We start from the raw sequence: 19,950 nt of genomic DNA, 5'->3' as shown, positions 1-19,950 counted from the left end.
CCTGTGTTTTTCAGAGTTCTGCACTGTGTGTACTAACACAAGCCAGATAAGGGCATCCAAGGTCTCTTCCAATTAAAAAGTTGTATAAGCACAATAAATAATTTTTCTAAATAATTTTGAGAACTACTAGTGGGACTTAAATTGAAAAGGGGGGATTTCTAAGTTCCATCACAGACTATTACATCAGAATTTTGTAGGGTGGGGCTTGGAAGGGTCCTCTAGGTCACTGTACCAGCAAATGTCCCTGGACCAGCAGCAGTGGCATTACCGGGAGCTTGTTAGAAAAGCAGAATTTCAAGCTTCACCCCAAGACCTACTGAATCAGAATCTGAATTTTAACAAGATACTCAGGCGATTCATCTGAACATGAAAGTTTAAGAAGTACTGCTGTAGTTCACTCTGAGTTTCATCTCTGGCCAAGTAATACTGATTTAAAAGAACACTGTTTCTGTATGAATACAAATAAAACATAAATCACCTTGCTTGGGAAACAAAAAAACAAAAGGCTCCTTGCGTAACAATGCTCCACACAGGAAGATATTAACGTCTAGAAAGATTGGGATAATCATCTAACATGTAGGTGAATAAAAACACACTAATGGCTTAAATCCTGAAAACAAAGGAAATATTTTTTTTAAAAAAAGACTGAAGCTCAATTTAAGGACAGTTTTTCGAAGTTTCTGAAAGTGGAAATACCTTTGGCATGTTGGATAACGCGATGTGTCTGCTCTCTCTTCTGATCTTGATTGAAAAGTTGGCTTTGAACAACGGTTCATCAAAGCAAGGGAAGGCCATACGTGCCTCGGTCGGCTCAAAATCCGTTACAGCAATTATTCTGTGAAAAGACCCACCCCCAGCCAGAATACACAAGTCAAACCAAGAAGAGAAACGAATTTGTACTTCAAGCAAACAGAGCATCAAACCTGGAAGTGATATATTTGATTTTTCAAGCTACGATTTTTATGTATTTCAACTCCCTCTTTGAAGAAAATGAGGAAAAAAATCTCATGAGCAATGCCCTGTGCTGGGAACTCTAATTACATTATTTCCTTCATACTTCGTCACACAAGGGTATTGAGACTCAGAGAACTTGAGTGACCTTACCAGGATCCCTAGCTGGTAAATGGCTGACATAGGACTTACGGTGTCAACTTGACTTCAAAATTGACTAGGGAATTAATGTTCAGTATTGTCTCCAACCCAAGGGGCCTCCATCAGACATGTGAATAATTGTGAATATGAGTGATGTCCTAGGTTGTGTTGCCCGGAAGCAGACCCCGATTTATAAAGAACGTGCTGCCAAGAGGAACAGGTAAGGGAATGAGGGAGGCAGGGCAGGTGAGACAGACAAGGGTGCAGTATCAGGCAGAGTCCCAGCTTCAACCCAATCCCTAGGAAGCTCTGGGATGTAAACTACTCCTTCCAGAGTCCCCCCACTGGAGGCAAAGAGCTGGGCTTTCATATCCCTGCACCGTCATTGGCTGCAGGTCTCCATGTGGCACCTGAGCCCCCAGACACGACTGGTTCTCTCTGCTTGCCAGTCTTCAGACTAGGACAGATAGGTCAATACTTTGACAAATCCCCATTCTCCAAGCCCTTGATAATGCCTGGAATTGTATAATTACATATTTATTCTTTAGCCTTTAAGTTTCAAATAAGTGAATCTGGGGAACAGATTTTGATTGGAGAAGATGGAGAAGAGAGTAGTTCAAATGGGATCATGAGGCACCCAAGAGTCAAAAAAAAACAAACGAGGTCTCAGGACACTTTACCTCAACTCGCTTTATTTCTGTGATGCAGACTGGGAACATGAAGCCAGGGATTTAAATGATTCCCTTTGGGGCCTTGGGGTTTTATTTGGATTTGGTAGCAGGTACTGCAAATGTAAGGGAATTGCAAGTTGCCTCGAATCATTTTCACCATTGTGAAATTTTGGTTGTAATAAGTCTACGTCGAAAAAGCAAAAAGTAGAACCATTTCTTTGCTACTCACGCGATATTAATTTTAACTCCGCATGCAAAGTAGTGACATCCTGCTTCTCAAAAAAAGTCAACTGAATTATTTGTGTATTTTAGGTGAAGGGGTGAGAGCAAGCGAGAGAGAGAAAGATGTATAAGATTCAATTGACATGATGCAGCACATTATCCTACATGTCAGACCCACGAGGTGGCTGAGTATGAACAGAATGGACTAATTAACCATAAGAAGAGTCAGAAATAACCTGCAATCCATCATGGGAGTCATGCTGTAAAGTTCTCCAGCTCTTACTCCAAATATCTCCCCCTCTAATCTCTCCCAGCCCCCAAAATGGTATCCCAAAAATATATGTCCCTTAGATGGGGCATTTGCATTAAAAAATGAGAAAAGCCATCACCGTTCACACGGTGCTTTAGTGAGAAGGAGTGGATGGGTTTCCTATCCAATACTGTGCTGAGCCTAGGACAGGCCCCTGAGAATGGAGGCTGCGTCCAGGAGAAACGTCTCCAAGGGGAGCAAGAAAGAGATGGGCCTGGGGAAGAGCTGTCCTAAGTGGACCACTGGGGGCTGGGAGTGGGCACTTGAGGCCCCAGCGGGCAGTGAGCACCGAGGTGGGGAAGGGAAGAGCAGGTACGTAGTGGGTACTGCTAGTCGCATACCCAATGTCCCTTCCCCTTCGTCAGTTCCAGTGGGATCGTGATTTGCCCAGGAAGGCAACAAGTCCTGGTAAAAGAGTTGCTTCTTCAGGCTCCCCTGCAACTTGGCGGGGCGTATGACTCGCTCTGGCCTAGTTGAAGTTGGTGGGAGCTGAACACTTTGTAAAGAAGGTCAGATGCATTTGGAAGGTTTCTTTTTTGCCTTTTTCTCTCCCCCATGTCCCCCTTCTTCCTGCCTGGAATGTGGACTTGATGTCTAGAGGTGCAGCAGTCATCTTGTGATTATTAGGAAAAAGCCATAGACGCCTGAGCAGAAAGACAGAGGAGTCTGGGGCCTGGATGACATTGAACAGCAGCAAACCTGGGCTGCCCTATTTCTGCACTTCTTGTTGCATGAGAAAACTATGCCTCTGCATGGCTAGGCCACTGTATTTGGGTTTCTCTAGCTGGCAATTGAATACAACTGGTAAAAGGTGGGAGAGCACAGAGAGCACTGAGCCAGGTCCTCTTGCCTCGCCGATGGACCCTGGCCCTGAAGAACCAAACCATCCACTCTGTGAAGCATCCTTGCTTCTTCTCTTTCTTTCAATCACATAACCAGCATGTCAGCAATCTCCTTGGTTTTCCCCTATGAGATAACTGCCACGTTCTACTGCTTTGCTCCTAAGCACAGCCACTAGCCTGGCCCAAGTCACCATCACTTCTCACCTGAACTACTGCAATGACCACTCCCCACCAGGATTACTTTGTTTCTACTTTCTCCTCTCTATGACATGCCCTCAACGTAGACTTGATCTTTACAAAGCATAAATCTGATCAGAACCTCCCAGTGACTTTCTGTTGCACCCAAATAAAAGCATAAACTCCTTACAAGAGGCTCCAAGGCTCTACAAGATCTGACCCCTTTCTTCCCCTTGTACACTCTCCTCAGCACACATTAGCCTTCTTTTCTCAATCAGTCCCACTTTAGAGCCTTTGCGCTTGCTGCAGGATGTTCTCATGATTATCTCTTTAAAAAAAAAACAACAAACCATGTCTCAGTTTAAATACTTCCTTAGCAAAGACTATGTGGCTCACTCATCTAAATCAATCTCAGCCCCCAACTACACTTTCTATCACAGCATCTTGTTTTATTTCCTTCACAGCACTTATCACTTACCTTGCCCATGTCCTTTATTTTCCCATCCTCGTTGTCTCTTCCATTGTATCCTACCACTATACATTCACTGCCTAGCACGTAGCCCGTGCTCAACAAATGTGAGTTGACCAAATAGACCGTCATTTCTCAATTCTCCAAACAGACTTGTTCCTTGTTCCTGCCTCCTGGATTCGAGCCATGCCGTTCTCTGGGCAATGTGCACCTTACTTCCTCTCTCCCAACCCCAATCTCACTTACATTTCCTTCTGGCCCTAGATCAAGACTCAATTCCTTTTGAGAAGCCTTCCCTATTTCAGCCCTCTCTGCACCGACCATCCCTTCCCCTAGCACATAGGCATGTCTGTCTTACCATGGTCATATACCGGCCCCTCCTCCTCGCTGTTTTACCTACACCTGTTTTTGCCTCCATATCCTGTCTTCCCATCTCTGCTGTGATTTCCTTAAAATAGCAGGGCTTTCCCTTCTTCCAACTTCTCCATGGTTTATTGGATTTCTCCTGAATGGTTGATGAAGCACCCAGCAAAGAGCTGTAACTCATAAGGAAAGCTTCACAGGAGACGGTCCATGACCTGAGCAAGGTCTTACCTTTGTTCACCACCGAGAGTTCTGTACGTGCTTTTATAAAACCCTTGAAAGCCATCTGCTAGCTTGGCCTGGAAGTCAATATCCACGTAGTATTTCCGGCCAGGCATGAGTTTCTCCGGAACCAGCAGTGCAATTTGTTGATGAATAGGATAACTCAAAACACGCAGCTTTTCCCCTGGTTTCATGTATCTCGAATCTTCCTCTGATTGAAGGGTGGCATCCTTGATCTCAAGATCTTTGCTGTGCAAGATGATAAATTGGGTGGCGGCTCTGGCCAAGACCTCAATCTTCTCAGATGCAACAAAGTCCAGAGAGGTGAGATTGGGGTGGATTAAAAGGTCATAGTGGAGGGGAGTGACCGTGTTGGGGAGCCTTAGCTCTGGCCAAGGAAATGGTTCCCCGTTGGTGGCTACTGGGAAAGCCCCAGGATCCTTATTGGACTGATAACTAGATGGTATTGAGAATTGAGAACAAATGCATATTTTGGGCAAGGTGACTGCTAAGCAGTAAAATGCTACGTAAATATTAAATAGTAGTTTTCCCTGTGAATTAACCATTGCAGAAGAATGTAACACTGACTCTGTTCTCTAGAAAACAAGTTAATATCCAGGCTACTCCTATAGCTCCCTGCAGCACTGCATCAGCTCCAGTTACGACACACAGGATCTGAGCAATATGTTTCAATACATGGATTTAGTCTAGAAGGAAAAAAAAAAAAAACATAGCATGAAAAAAAGATTTTAATTCACAAAGAAAACCTATCATCTGGTTATTACAAATAAGTTCTTTAGAGCTCGAAGAAAAGGATCCTACTTTAAAAATTGCGTTTAATGAATTTCCTCTGCATTCCTGTGCAATGAACAGAAGGCAAGTGTGTAAATTCATTGCATCTTGAATGTTTTTAACATTTGGTTACATCATTTTAGAACATGCCTGAATGCCTGAAAGTAAACTATGCAATACGTCTCTATTTTGTCTTAATCAGTCCCCAAAGAATATCTTATATTCTTTGGATGCCAGATATTATTGTTACTGATGGCATTGAACTTTGCCTCGTTCAATAAGTAACATCATCTGAATAAGTAACATCACCTTATTCTATGGCTACTGGTGTAAAGAATGCTGGTCTAGGTATGTATTTATCCCCTGTTTATTTCCAATATATAAAAAGCTGGGGCAGAGGGGAGGTGGATGATGAGAAACTATGTACTGAGTACAATGTACTGTAGTTGGGTGATGGATACCCTAAAAGCTCTGACTTCACCACTATGTAATCTACGCATCGAACAAAATTACGTTTGTGTTTCATAAGTTTATGCAAATAACAATAACAATACTAATCATGAACAAAACCCAAATGCTTTGATTTATTGTTAGCTCCACTGAAAGCAGAACTTTTTCGTTGGAGCAAATAATTCTATTTGGGAATAGACGAGTAAGTGCGTTGGCCAGGTGGCTTCCCTTCCTGGTAAAGATATTAGAAATATAAATATAATGAACAAGCTTTAATGAATGCATTTTGTGTCCAAATTTTTTTAAAAAATTCCAATATATCAAAAGCCATGGAAATGAAATTTGAGTTTTTAATATTCTAACTTAAAATATTTAAAAAATTGTTTTGGTCCTCTTCACTTCATACTACCTTTGAAAACACAATTAAATCAAACTGAATTTGCTGCCTGAATAGAATTAGGGCAGTTTCCTCCTACTAGAAGAGGGAAAGTACAAAGCATATAAAATTAGGACAAACAACGTAGTTAATTGAAGTGATTTAACTCGATCTCCCACCCTGCCACCTTCCTGCTCCAACTAAAACCCACAAATGGTTGTCTTTTGTCTTTTCTTTTTTTAATCATTAAAAATTTCTTCAGAAATAATTATATAATTATTTCATTTTCCAATTTGCAATATTAATGCAGATTAACAGATATCGTTAAAGAAAAAAATACAATAATTTTTAAAATAATGACATTTTTCCCTCCTTTTAAAAACAAGCATTAAATTACTGCTATCAAATCTTAGTGTTCCAAGAACCTCTGAAAAGTAAAGTCATAATTGATTTATTAACTGGAATTTCTGAGGGTTTAAAAAAATAAAATGGTTTCATTAATTTCATTTAATTCATTAATTCATTAATTTCATTAATTAATTTCATTAATTCATTAATTCTTGGGCTTTGGAATCAGAGTGCCTAGATCCCAACACTAGTTCCACCAAACTTACCTGTATGATCTTAGGCAAAGTTTCTGATTTTTTTGAACATCATTTTCCTCACCTATAATACAGTATAATAATTGTACCTTCCTTGTGTTGGGAGGATTAAATGAAATATCTCATGTAAAAAAGTGGGCACAGCACAGCCATTAGCATATAGGAAGCATGTAATGAATGTTAGATATTAAATTATTAAGGTGGTCATAACTCGCATTCTATGGCCTAAATGAAGAGGTAGTTCTGCCCCTACTTATAGCAGACACTCCCAGGGTGTATTTTATTGATAACAGTAGAGAGAAAGGCTTTGATTTTTATTTGCATAGTCCTTAGCTTTAAAACTGGTAAGGATTTTAAAGGCCAGTTAGCACAAGTCCTTAGTATTCAGATAAAGAAACTGAAGGTGAACGACTTTCCCAGATTAGCACAGGAAATTAGCACAGGAAAGTGGAATCTGGACTGATACACAGCGCTTTGGCCCTTAGTCTAGGGGACTTTCCATTATACCACCCTGCACCTTAAAGAAATATCCCAGAATTGAAGAGGCAAGAATGGTAACAAACATTTGGGAAAGATCTCCAAAAGGGAGTGAGTCAGTTAAGCAGAAAGAGTCTTAAATCAAGTCCTATCCTCAGCCTCACACACTTTCCTATACAGCAGTGACAGATTCACCCCCTTTTCTCAGAGCTTCGCCTAAGATTACAAAACCTCCTCAATACGGCAGTTCTATAACTTCAGTTTAGGCCATTATTCTCACCGAAAAACTCTGATTTTAAGACAAACCCAAGAGAGAGGTTGATTTGTTACCTTAGTCCACGCTGTTGCAGATTTTAAGGAGTTTATTTTTGCTTTCGCTTTCTATTCTAAGATTTAGAACTTTACATACTTCCTGATTACAGTGCTAGCTGGTTCATTACCATGTAGGTGTAAATGGGGCTTAAGAAAAAAGCTTTATTCCAAAAAGCACAAGAAAACTTTCTGTAGAAAGTACCAATAAGTGGCTTCAGAGTAGAAGCCAAAAACCACACTGCAGGGTAGGATCTGACGCTAGTCTCCCCAGCAGCTGTGGGTCCTGCTGTTTTCTCTCTCCCTTCCTCTTATCCCCAGTGTAACCCAGTTCGTGTTTCTTCCTGCCAAGTTATTGGAAGACTCAACCTTGACTTTCTCACTGTGCTGTGTTCTTAGCACTATGAAAGCTGACTTTTGTCCATCCATTGCCCAAAGGTAACTCCAAGGTTACCAGTGGCCTCCTAGTCAGCTCCTGTGGCCTTTATCGAAGGTGAGTATCCTTGGCTTTTCCATGTCTGTAACCTCTTGCCTTTGGGCCCAAGGGGACTGCATCTCACCCTCATCTCCTTGATCTGTCTATATCTGCCTTGTTCAGAAAGGCCTCTACTTCCCCTCTCGCCTGAATATGGGCCTTCTGCAAAGGTGAAACCTCTTCCCTTGGTTCTTCCCTCTCTTTACCCTTTCCACCACACAGGTTTAGCATTTCTCCTCATCCACCACCCGTTTCTCCTGTTCTGATCTGTCCTTCGGCTGATCTGTCCCAGATCAGCGCCCTTTGCATTAACCTCATCTGCTTTAAGCCTTCCTCCACCAGCTGGGATTGGACCCTGTGGTTATTTTGATTCTACCCATCTCCGATTTGCTAGCAAGTCCTATTGATTCTTCCTTTTCAGTCTCTTTCTAGCCAACTTGGAAAGAAAAAAGAATCCCACAGCGATTAAAGTAGTCCAGGCCCTCATCACTCCTCACAATGGCTTGCGAGCAGGTCTTCTGGACTCCTTAAGCCCTGTCCCCTGCAGTCTGCTTGCATAGTGTCACCTGATTGATCCTTTCTTTTTTTTCTTTGGATATTTCACAACACTTTAATTTCACCTCTGTACCGGGTGGAACAGTGTCCCCCCAAATTCATGTCCACCCAGAACCTCAGAATGCGACATTATGTGCAGTCCTTATGCAAAGTAAGGACTTTGCAGAAGTAATTAGTTAAGATGAGGTCACACTGGATCAGGGTGTGCCCTAAATCCAGACTGGAGTCCTTACAAGAAAGCTATGCGTAGGAATGAACACCCCCAGAGGAAAGACAGCCACATGAAGGTGGAGCAGAGTCTGGAGTGAAGCAGTCACAAATCAAGAAATGCCAAGGACTGCCAGCAACCCAGGATTCCAACAGATGCTTGGAAGAGGCAAGGAAGGATTCTTCCCTAGATCCTTGAGAGGGAGAATGGCCCTGCTGACACCTTGATTTCAAACCTCTAGCCAGAACTGTGAGAGAATAAATTTCTGTTGCTTCAAGCCAGTGTGTGATTGTTACGGCAGCCCTGGGAAACAAATACAACCTCTCCTCCAGAGCAAAAGTTCTATTTATAATACGTTGTCCATGGAGTGTTTGCTTACCCAATCAGGTTGTCACGACCTCTCTTCTTACTCACGGCAAAGTACGTTGCACTTGGCCTCTCCATGACTGATCATTTTCTTATCTTTTCAATGCCATGTCCTATTGGCTGCTCCCTATCTTAGTCCACTTTCTGTTACTTATAACAGAATACCTGAAACTGGGCATTTATAAAGAAAAGGAATTTATTTCTTACAGTTATGGAGGCTGAGAGGCCCAAGGTCTAGGGACTGTGTCTGGTGAGGTCCTTCTTGGTGGTGGGGACTCCACAGAGTCTCGAGGCAGCACAGGCCAGGGGGCTAAGCGTGCTAATGTGCTGGGTTCAGATCCATCTACCTCTTCTTATACAGCCACCAGTTGCTCTCTCATGATAACCTTTTTTTTTTTTATACATATACCACATTTTATTAATCCATTCTTGGATTGATGGGCACTTGGGCTGTTTCCACAGCCTTGCAATTATGAATTGTGCTGCTATAAACATTCGAGTGCAGGTGTCTTTTCTGTAGAGTGTCATTGGATCTTTTGGGTAGATGCCCAGCAATGGGATTGCTGGATCAAATGGTAGATTCACTTGTATCACTTAAGGTATCTCCATATTGCTTTCCACAGAGGTTGAACTAGTTTGCAGTCCCACCAGCAGTGTAGGAGTATAGAATTTTTTTATTTCCATCTTGATTTCTTCATTTATGAAGTAATCATTTAGTAGGAGGTTGTTTAATTTCCATGTTTTTGTGTAGAAATGTGAGTTTCTGTTAGGGTTGATTTCTACTTTTATTCCACTGTGATCTGTGATTGATCCTTTCTACTACTGCTTGACCATGCCTCCCACTGTTCCAGACCCTTCCATGGTTCTTCCGTTTACACAGAGAGGCAGGTCCCAGGGCAGAGACCACGGGCGGCCAACTGGCAGGCTGTGTGCCAGCCCACAGTTGTTTTGTTTGTTTAGATCACAGTCTGTTAAAAGGCAACACGCCCGCTCAGTTTTATTCCTGAGTGAAACAGAGTGAGCTTGGCTCTTACTGTCTTACAGACTCTCTTCACACGCTTGTATGACATGCCTGGTCCTGTGGTGCTCTTGTGTTTGCAACCTGGGCTTTGGCCCAACGCCACTTGTTGCCATGATTAGATCCTAGTTGACTCTCAAGCTTAACTTTTCCCCCTCTTTCTATATTTTATTATTTCAACACAGATGAACCCTTTGATCGAGTAGAAGGGACAAAAGCAAGGCAGTAACCTACAACTAGGGCCAGAGGCACAAGGCTGAATGAGAGTGGCATTCACCTTGTGCTTCAGAGTGGCATTTCGTGTAGTTACAGGGGCACCTCAGGGTGTGGGGGGATGGCTGGAAGCAGGTGAGCTTCCAGGGGAACAGGAAAAGGGGAGAAAGAGAAGAGCCCCCAGGGGCCTATTCATGGAAATCTAATTTTGCACGGGGTAGAGGGAGGTAGGGGAGGTATAGGAAACTGGGGGTAGTTTTGTGACATTCCTTGGTGACAGGATCCAGCCCAGTTGAGAATGTGTGGGGGATGAAGGGTGCATGTACTCGTGTTCTCAGAGCTCTCCCCTGAAGTGGTGATTGAGAATGAGGAACTAATCAGGTTGAGCTACAGAATCCTGGAAGAGAAAGTTGAGTAGATCTGAATACTTCACAGCTTATTGAAACAGTTGCTCACCCAAAGGGATTCCTAACTTTTCTTTTCCCTGATAAGAAGATAAGCTTTGGGATGTTTGTTGCTTAGGGAATTCACGCCTCATTTTTTCTCTGAACTGTCACTCTGAGAGACCCTCCTTGTTGGCTCTATCTAACACGGTAGCCTCCTCCCTAAATCCATCCCACCGCCACCCAGGGTCTGCTTCATGTTTTTCTTAGCATCTCTCAATTCCTGCTTATTTCTCTCTCTCTTTATTTTTTTTTTTATCCACGTCCCCATTAGAACATAGCTTTCTGTAGGCAGCAACTTTGCTTGCTCGCTGCTGAATGTCCAGAGCATAGAGCAGAGCCTGGCATATAGGAGACTCTCAATCAATATCAGCTGAATAGGTGGCTGCATTTAGATTGCCCAGCACCTGCCCCATGCTTCCTGCACATCAGGGTACTTTCCACTTCCGGATGAGCCAGTGTTTTCTCATTTTTACTGAAGTTGCCATTCCATGTGACATAGAGTATCTATTTAACACCCCAGGGTCCCTTTATCACAAAGTAAATGTCCCCGCCAAGAAGCCACCCTAGAAGTGAGACATGCTTCCTTTCCAGTCCCTAACTATAGGCATTTGTTTAGTAGTTCTACAGGCCCTTGCCCTAGGCTGACATTTTTGTGCTTCCTATTCCTCCTTAAATTATCAATTCCTTCAGCCTATGGGCCAAACACCAGGACTCCAACTCTTTCCAGCACCTATCAGAGTGTTGTGTACATTATAGACTGTCCAAACAGGTTAGAATGAATGAGTTAAAGTGAATTTTCCAAAGAGATGAAATTTAATTGTCAAAATGTTTTAAAGATTTTATTAATTTTTAATTAAAATCTTTTCAAAATATATTACAAATGTTTCCATCCCCTTAGAGTGTTTCCCCACAGATCTAAATCTTAATGACTTCAGTTTTTTTTTTTAAATTATGAGCTGAACCTAGAATCAGGAGAATTGAATCATCTTCATAAAATAATTCACTTCTTATCTCCAAATTAGACACAAGGAAACTTTCCTACAGAGGATTCTTGTCAATCTCAGAATCGATTCAAGATAATACGTGAAAACTAGTTTATAAATGTTCTATAAACTTTAAAGTTGTTGACTTGTGTCAGTTACCTTTATAATAATAATAATCAGTGATTGTGTTATATAGTAATAAAGTGCTATCCTTGAGGCAAAGGAGATGTAATAAATAAATGACTCCAAGTTGCTACGTCTTTTTGAATCCTTGTGGGTACCCTAGAAAGTTTATTTCAGCCACCCCATTATTATCAAAATTTTATTTGCCTTCTGTTGCCAGCTATCCTCTTTAGCTATCCTCAATCTCCACCCTAGACTTGTTTCAAAGTTTTTTCTTCTAATGTGTTGAAAGCTGAAATATTCACAAATGAAGCCAGTTGGACATTTTTTCAGGCACTCAGATGCCTCAAAAATAATTTCCTAATGCTGCTTGTGTTGCAGGTGGGCACATTTCAAGATAAATGAAGTGACAAATATGTCCTAACAAATAAAATGTCACCAACTCTCCTTCTCCATTCTTGCTAGTGTGGCTATCCAATTCCTCCCCTTGACTAGTCACACCTTGGCCTTGGTCAATGCTAGATGCTCCTCACTCTCAAGAAAGCCAACTTAGAGTTTTAGAAACAGCTTCCTGTTCTTTGTCTTTCATTTCTTTCCAAAAGGATCTCTAAAAGTATTTCACAGAATTATTGCTATGCTCCTGTTCATTTTCAAATAAAATAGAGGCAGAGTCTATAATATGGTTTTTTAAAATTTTTATTTAAAGAAAAAAATGAAAGTTTATGCTAGTACAAAGACTCAGGGCCCTCTGCGAAATATGAGGGATGGGAGGAAGAATTCGCCTTGCAAATGCATTCTGTAGCTTCTGTTAAAGCTACAGAAGCGCATGAAGCTTCAGTAGAAAATTAAAACAGCATATTCTCAGAATTTTAAATCAGTAACTGACAGAAAGATGATTTTTCTAAAACTGTTATCTTTAGCATGCCTTCCACAAAGCATTTGTTAGAAACGAAAACAGAAGAATGCTACAATAAAAATCTTACATTGTTGAAGTAGAACAGAATATTAAACAAATCTGACATTAGACAGCTGAAATTGTACCACAATTAAAACTTTTATTTAATAGCTAAATGAAAGATTCAGGTGTCTCTGTCATTTTCCAACTAAAGATTACCTAAATTACTGATGGCATGTTTTCAAACAGGAAATACAGTTGCAAAATATACTAGAGTGATTCTGAGCTTGTTAAATACTTTATTTTGAAAGTAAATTTTTATGCTTCCAGCCAACTGATAGAAAGCAACTGATGAAACGAAATCAGTATTGTTTTGATGTCCTACTATTTAAAGATTTAACTAAAAAAAAAAATCTATAAGAGGCCGGGCATGGTGGCTTACACCTGTAATTCTAGCACTCTGTGAGGCCGAGGCAGACAGATCATTTGAGCTCAGGAGTTTGAGACCAGCCTGAGCAAGAGTGAGACCCCGTTTCTACTAAAAAAGTATATAGAAAGAAATTAACCGGACAACTAAAAATATATATAGAAAAAATTAGCTGGGCATGGTGGGACATGCCTGTAGTCCCAGCTACTTGGGAGGCTGAGGCAGGAAGATTGCTTGAGCCCAAAAGTTTGAGGTTGCTGTGAGCTAACCTGACACCATGGCACTCTAGCCTGGGCAACAGAGTGAGACTCAGTCTCAAAAAAAACCCACCAAAATCTATAAGAACTTCCACTTCTGGCCAAAATAGAGTAGGGTATCTGATTTATCCTCTTGCCTAAAACAGCCAAAAAAAAAAAAAAAAAAAAATGGACAAAAGACAGTTTACAAGACAATGACTATCAAGCAGCCAAAGACAATGATCCCTGAAGAGAAAGAAACTACTAAGGCAAGCTTTGCAATTTTCCCAGCTTACTGTCTTCGAAGAGATTCCAGGCTGCTCTGAAGGGAGAACTGAGACAGAGCCCAGCAGACCTTTGAGTTGAGGAGATGGAGCTGAGAGGCTGGGAGAGCAGGGGAGCTAGAGTTCATAGGATGAACACCAAAGAGGGAGGTGGTTTTGGAAACTGCTAAGGATTCTCCTTGAGTATTCAGCTGATCACAAAGATCAACACACCCATGTGCAGAAAATTCCAGACCCAGAGACTGAAGCACAGGAAAGGATTGGAAATAACAATGCCTGGTGCTCATGCAGAGACAGAAATAGCACTTGTGCCCACCTGTCAAACTGGAAAACCTCAAGATGAATGGGCCGATGGGTAGGGCACACTGACAGGTCTTGCAATTAGTGGGGAGCAATTAGTCCTAGATAAATCCCTGCTCTGACCTGCCTATCAAATCTTTTTAAAAGCAAGATCCATATGGATCAAACTGTTCCCAAGTAACTTAACTGTGTCCCAGCACAATGTTCAAGAATATTGATAATAATAATTAAAAAAAATCCACCACCCAACTAAGTAAAAAGGTGGGTGGTTGACTTTTGAATAAATTGAGTTTCTTACTCATCAAAGCAAGGGAGAGCACATATAAGAAGAACCCTGGGGGCAGCTCAAGACAGTGTCAAAAAGGGATCATTACAGGATGTGTTAGGGAGTTTGGTCGAGGGCTTGATGCAGCAGTGCTTTTAGATGTTCTCAAGCCGTGGGGTTAATTCTATGATTGGGTGTCTTAATAAGGAGGAAAGACTAGACTAAGGCTTAGGCCAGATTTAGTAAAGGAACAGCAATCACTCACATTAGTCAGGCTAGGGATACGTTTGGTCATTTTTGTGGGTTGGACAGTGTTCACATTTGCTGTGTTCAGACATGATTATGCTTTGGGCTTGTGTTGTCTTGACCCAGCAGAATCACTGAGTGGTTTTGTTTCTGATGCTGATATTCCATGAAATTGTTTATGTTCAATAGGAGAACACCAAGGCTGGCCTCTGAGTGCCAGGTCAGCTCCTAGATGTCAGGGACTTCTTTTCTCATTACTCTCCATTGGTCTTGGGCTCAGTTTTTGCACCTCTGCTCCAGCAAGTCTGTCAAAATCTGAAGCAGCTTCTCAGTTTCCTCTTTCAAATCTGCAAACACCCGTGGGATATCCTGGAATCCCTTGCTCATCTCTTCCAATATTCATTCTCTAGAATTTCTAGAATTTAAGATTCTAGAATCTAAAGATTCTAGAATCTCTAGAATCTAAGATTCTCTAGAATATTAGCTCAGTAATTCTTCACTATCTTTTTTGTCTTCGATGTTTGAAACATGTTTTCATATTTTTGTCAGTGCTTATAGTTGTCTTCAGTGTGTAAATTAAAAGTAAAGTCCTAAGCCCCTCCACTGACTGTACACCTGCTCTTGGCCAAGAAGATCCCAGAGAAAAACTTAAAAACCAAGTTCTGAGTCATGATGGGATGGGAGGTTGGACACACCTCATTATGCCACCCTCTTTTTGGAGTTAGATACAACAAGTGACCAGCATTAACGTTAAAATAGAGATCATGAGATTGATAAAGCAGACTGCTTATGGCAGTAATATACCACATTATAAACAGGACCTAAGGCCATGCAAGGCAAGAGTTAAGTCACAGCTGCAGGCCATCAATCTTGCTAAACAGGTCATTTTGACCCAGTTTATTATGGCAAACTGACTCCGACATAATATCCTTATCTTAACTTGAACATTCCTTTCTGTCTTCTCTAAGTTTTAGACAAGGCCTTACTCCTTTAACCAACTGCAACTTAAATAATCTCTGAATCTGAATCTACCTATAATCTGTAAACCCCTGCTTCAAGATATCCTGTGTTTTGTGACTGGACCAGTGTATACTTTCCTTGTATTGATGTATGTCTTTGCCTGTAATTTCTACCTCCCTGAAATGTATAAAACCAAAGTAACCCAACGACCTCAGGACCACTTACTCAAGGCTTCTTGGGTTTGTGTTTTCCCCAGGCCACAGTCACTAATATTGGCTCAGAATAAGCCTCTTTAAAATATTTTACAGAGTTTGGTTTTTCCCTAAACAAGTGGCAGGGGTGGCGCAATTGCATAGTGTGTCATTACTGCAAATGGAAGCAGCCTTCTCCCGCCACTGATTGAATTATGACACCGCCACAAAGGGTCTTCTGGGCCTTTCGTCTGGACCCCCAACCTCATTAACCAGAACCATTTCAATCTGGCTAGATGTTGATCACCTTACAGTAGCTCCACAGGGCTGCTGGTCAGATTGTTGAGTAGTTGACACACACTTATGTTTAGCGTTTCCTGATCTAACACCCTTCTTCTCTAAAGCTCTTTCCCTAAATGCTCCAGAGTCACCTGACCATGTTTTTGATATGCAAATACAGCTACAGAAAAAGCCCCTTGGACAGCTGCTTCTTGGAGCCAGGTTGCTGCTCTTACTACCCCTCTTCTGTAGAAATTCTGAATACACCAGTTCTCCTCCAACAAATATGTAAGCTAAATAAATGTGAGTGGGCTCATGGTTATACTTTTGAAAATATGTCGAGGAAGCCAATTCCCAGCTTTTATCTAGGTGGAAGGAGTCTACCTCCCTGACGCCAACACTTGGTATGAATCTAGTCAGTGTAGACGAGGGGGTGATAGGTATATATCTTTAAATAAACAGCAACTGGAGAAGTAATGGATTGCAGCCATTACAGCCAATGGATTCGTATGCACTTTAATACTTAGCTTTCTGAATTTTATTGAAATTAACAAGAAAGACTGGTTGCCTTACCTTAAGAGCAAAGCAACTTTGAGTAATCCTAGTTATGAATTTTAAATTCCAACCAATGTCATCTTGTAAACAACCAAGTTCTCTTGAGAGAAGAAAGCAAAGCAGCAGGAGCTTCATCTAGTGGTAACACATGTAACTGCAGAGGATCCTAGGTTGTAGAGCTAACCCCTCACGCAAACATACAGCCTGTGGCAAATCACACAATCCAGCAAGCAATTAGATACATTTATCTAAGCACAACCCAGACCTAAAATAATCAGATTTACAAGTAGGCTTGGATTACTGATGTGTGAAGTTGAGGACTGGGGTTCAGAACGTCCATGATAGTGTTACTAAATCTCATTTAGATGCTTGAGTGACTAAGCATTAGCAGTATAGCCTGGGCAGCGTGTCTCACAGTGTGCCCCACCCCCTTCGACAGCAGCATCCTGAGCATTTGTTAGAAATGCAAATTCTCAGTCTATCCCAAACCTAATTAATTGGAAACTCTGGAGCTGGGGCTTAGAAATCTGTATTTTAACAAGCCCGCCAAGTGATTCTGATAAAATTTGAGACCCACTAGCCTAGGGTTAGGAGTTTAGGATCTTAAATAAAATAGCCTCTCTTTATGCTCAACTCAATTTCTTCATGCCATTGCAGTCTTGGGCAAGACACTTTTACTCTGAGGTTCAAGTTTCTGCTTACTGAATGTTGTAATAGTAGTACAACCCCCATAAGGTTGTGAGAATCAAGAGATACCTGTGTTCCCTTAGTCAAAGTTCCCCCAAAGAGAGCCTAAGGCAAAGTTTAGGCAATAATGCTTGTGACAGGCATTTTTCCAAAGATGTATTTTCCAAAGATGGCCAAACTGACATATAGTCCATCCCACGTGCTCTTACTAGTGAGGTCTCTGTTTCCTCCCCTTGAATGTGGGCAGAACTCTGTGACTACCTTCAACAATATGCAGCAGAAGTGACTTTGTGTTTTGCAGCTAGATTATAGAAGGGAGATAGCTTCTGAGCAAGTGGACTGAAGGGGGGGTGTGTGTGGCAGGGGGCTGACTTGTAAGTGAGAACTGATTGTATGCATCTCCCCTCAACCTTGGGTTCAGTGACTTCTAGTTGGTACCTAAGATCTACCACACAGAGTATCAACACAAGGGAAATTTAAAAATTATACAAAGTAGGACATTTTTCCCACCAGGAGAGCTGGTTGTTAAATTTTCCAGAACACTACTACTTCTACTTGGCACTCTCTCCCTCTTTCTCTCTGCTGGTCCTTGGAACCCAGCCATGAGGCTACAAGGAAGCCCAGACCGACAAGAAGAGACCACTTGCTGCCATTCTGGCAGACGTCCCCAGCTAGCTACTTCCAGATGACAACCAGCATCTACCACCAGGCAAGTGAGTGAATGGGTTTCAGATAATTCTAGCCCCACCCCTCAAGAATTCTAGCTAAGACCCCAGACATTGTGGAGCACAGAAAAGTCATCCTGGCTGTGCCCTGTCTGAATTCCCAACCTACAGAAACTGTGACAGATAATAAATGACTATTGTTGTTTTAAACCACTAAGTTTTGTGTTAATTTGTTAGGCAGCCATAAGGCACTAAAATATGGGGTGTCATCTCAGGGAAGCAAAAGAGGGGAAATGGAAGTTAGGCAGGTAAGAAGGGTGACAAACACAAGGTGAGGTACTATGAGCTGGTCACCAGGTAGCTAGCAAATGACTCATAATACCTCACCTTTCTATATCAAGAAAACGTAGCTAGTTGTGGTATCTTGTGGGACATCCCTAGAGTGGCTATAGGGAACCACTGTGTTTCAGAATGGTATATTCATGGGGTAAAGAGTGAGCAAATGATCTGCAGGCTCCTTCCTGTCTCCTGCTTCTTAATAGTGCATTAGTTCCCCAGTATTTCCTGGTTGTGTTAACAGGTCCCTCCTGGCAGCTGAGGAGCCTCTAGGCTGGCTAGTGCGCATGCTCAAGGTCTGCTCACTAGAAAGTGCCTCTTGATGGCTCCCAAGTTTGTTGTGGCAGCAGTGGCAGCACCTTGGGCTTTATAGGTGCAGGACTGGCATTGGCTATTACTAAAGGCAACCCCAGCCATTGAAAGCAAGACATGCAACTGAGGCCCGCTGGGGCAAATGGGGCTAAGCAGAGCTGGAATGGCATATAAACTGGATTGGTCACACATATTAGATAAATATCCTTAATAAATGTTAATTATAATTATTACTATTGAAACCATACATTACAAACACTGACGTCTGTCCATTGGTTTTATTACCCACACAAGTGTGTTTTTTTGCTGAAATTAATGACTATTGAAGGATGTAGGGATTAGCCTAAAAGTTGGCTCTTCTGAGCAAGAGCCAGAGGCCAAAATAAGGGATGCATTAAGTATAAAGAACGTGTGTACACATTACTCATGGAGTTCAGGTCATGTTGACCTGAAATGACCTGAACCCAGGTCTTATGGGTCAGTTCACCCAGAAGAGGGGGAAGAGAATTCAAAGAATATGATCGCTTGACCAAAGGAGAAAGTACAAGCTTATTAGTATAATGAGAGAATAGGTCATGAGGCCAGAGATATTAAGCATGTGAATAACATTATTATACTTTACTGGTCTTCCAAGCTAATAACTATATTTCCTTTTCTAGTAGAACCATTGGTGAATACACAGAAAAGTAAGGTTACAAATATATGTAACCAATTACTGTTGGTATGCACATTTGGTAGATTGAGTATGAAAAAAGTGGTTTAGATTGGGGCATACACACAAAAAATACACATAACTAACTTTTTATCAGTCTGGGTGCAATGTCTTCAAGAAAGAAAAGTTCTTGGCAAAGCTTGCTGAAAGCAATAGGGTTTGGAAGACAGTATTCCACTCCATGTATGGGCCATATATAAATGAGATCATTCATCCATTCAAAAACTATGTATTGAGTGTGCTTTGGAACTGGATTAAGAGGTGTGATATGGTAGGTGGTGATGGAATTAAACTTTAAAGATAAAATAATTTGAAATGCAGGACTAGTGTGTCATAATTAGAGGCTAAAGTAAGAAAATACTAAAAAATAGTACAGTTACCTTGGTTTTCTTATAGACTAAAAACATTTGAATTATCTGGTAATTTTATTTATTTCCCACTACTGATTACCAATTTAAAAAACAAAACCTCAGCTATATTGCTTGTAGAGAACAAGTAATTATTTAGCAAATATTTCTATCTGGTTGTTTTGACATTATTTCTGTAGGTTGCTGACATTAAGCAAATCGCCCATTTCCTAATTTGTTTAGAACTAGTTTGTACTTTGGAAAGCAGTAGGGCTTTTGTGCACACATTTACAAAATGAAACAAGAGAAAACTCCAACAGGTTTCATTAGATAAGTGGGGACATTAGAAATGGAGAAAATCAGCTGGGCATGGTGGTTCTGGCCTGCACTCACTCTCAGATTCCTGGGAGGCTGAGGTGGAAGGAGCCCAGGAGATCAAGACAAGCTTGGGCAATGTAGCGAGACCCTGTCTCAAAAAACAAAAATAAAAAG

At 41.4% G+C, this 19,950-nt stretch overlaps 1 protein-coding gene across 2 annotated transcripts in view; it reads right to left on the bottom strand.

Annotated features, from left to right (window-relative positions):
* The window catches only part of ERAP2 (endoplasmic reticulum aminopeptidase 2), a 43,072-nt gene extending 35,479 nt beyond the window's left edge, over nucleotides 1-7,593 (bottom strand). The window contains exons 1-3 of one of the 2 annotated variants that reach the window (XM_076008202.1): nucleotides 7,396-7,593; nucleotides 4,378-5,075; nucleotides 697-835 (exon numbers count right to left, since the gene is read on the bottom strand). In XM_076008202.1, the coding sequence (XP_075864317.1) occupies nucleotides 697-835; nucleotides 4,378-4,934 (696 nt within the window). In that variant the 5' untranslated portion in view covers nucleotides 4,935-5,075; nucleotides 7,396-7,593. The remainder of the gene's footprint in view (nucleotides 1-696; nucleotides 836-4,377; nucleotides 5,076-7,395) is intronic. The other variant, XM_076008203.1, reaches the window with a different exon arrangement.
* Between the last annotated feature and the right edge of the window lie 12,357 nt (nucleotides 7,594-19,950).

This window comes from Microcebus murinus, chromosome 11, assembly GCF_040939455.1.
Source record: "Microcebus murinus isolate Inina chromosome 11, M.murinus_Inina_mat1.0, whole genome shotgun sequence".
Lineage (NCBI taxonomy): Eukaryota > Metazoa > Chordata > Mammalia > Primates > Cheirogaleidae > Microcebus > Microcebus murinus.
Note: the sequence above shows the minus strand (reverse complement) of the source record. Positions and strands in the feature narration are given on the sequence as shown.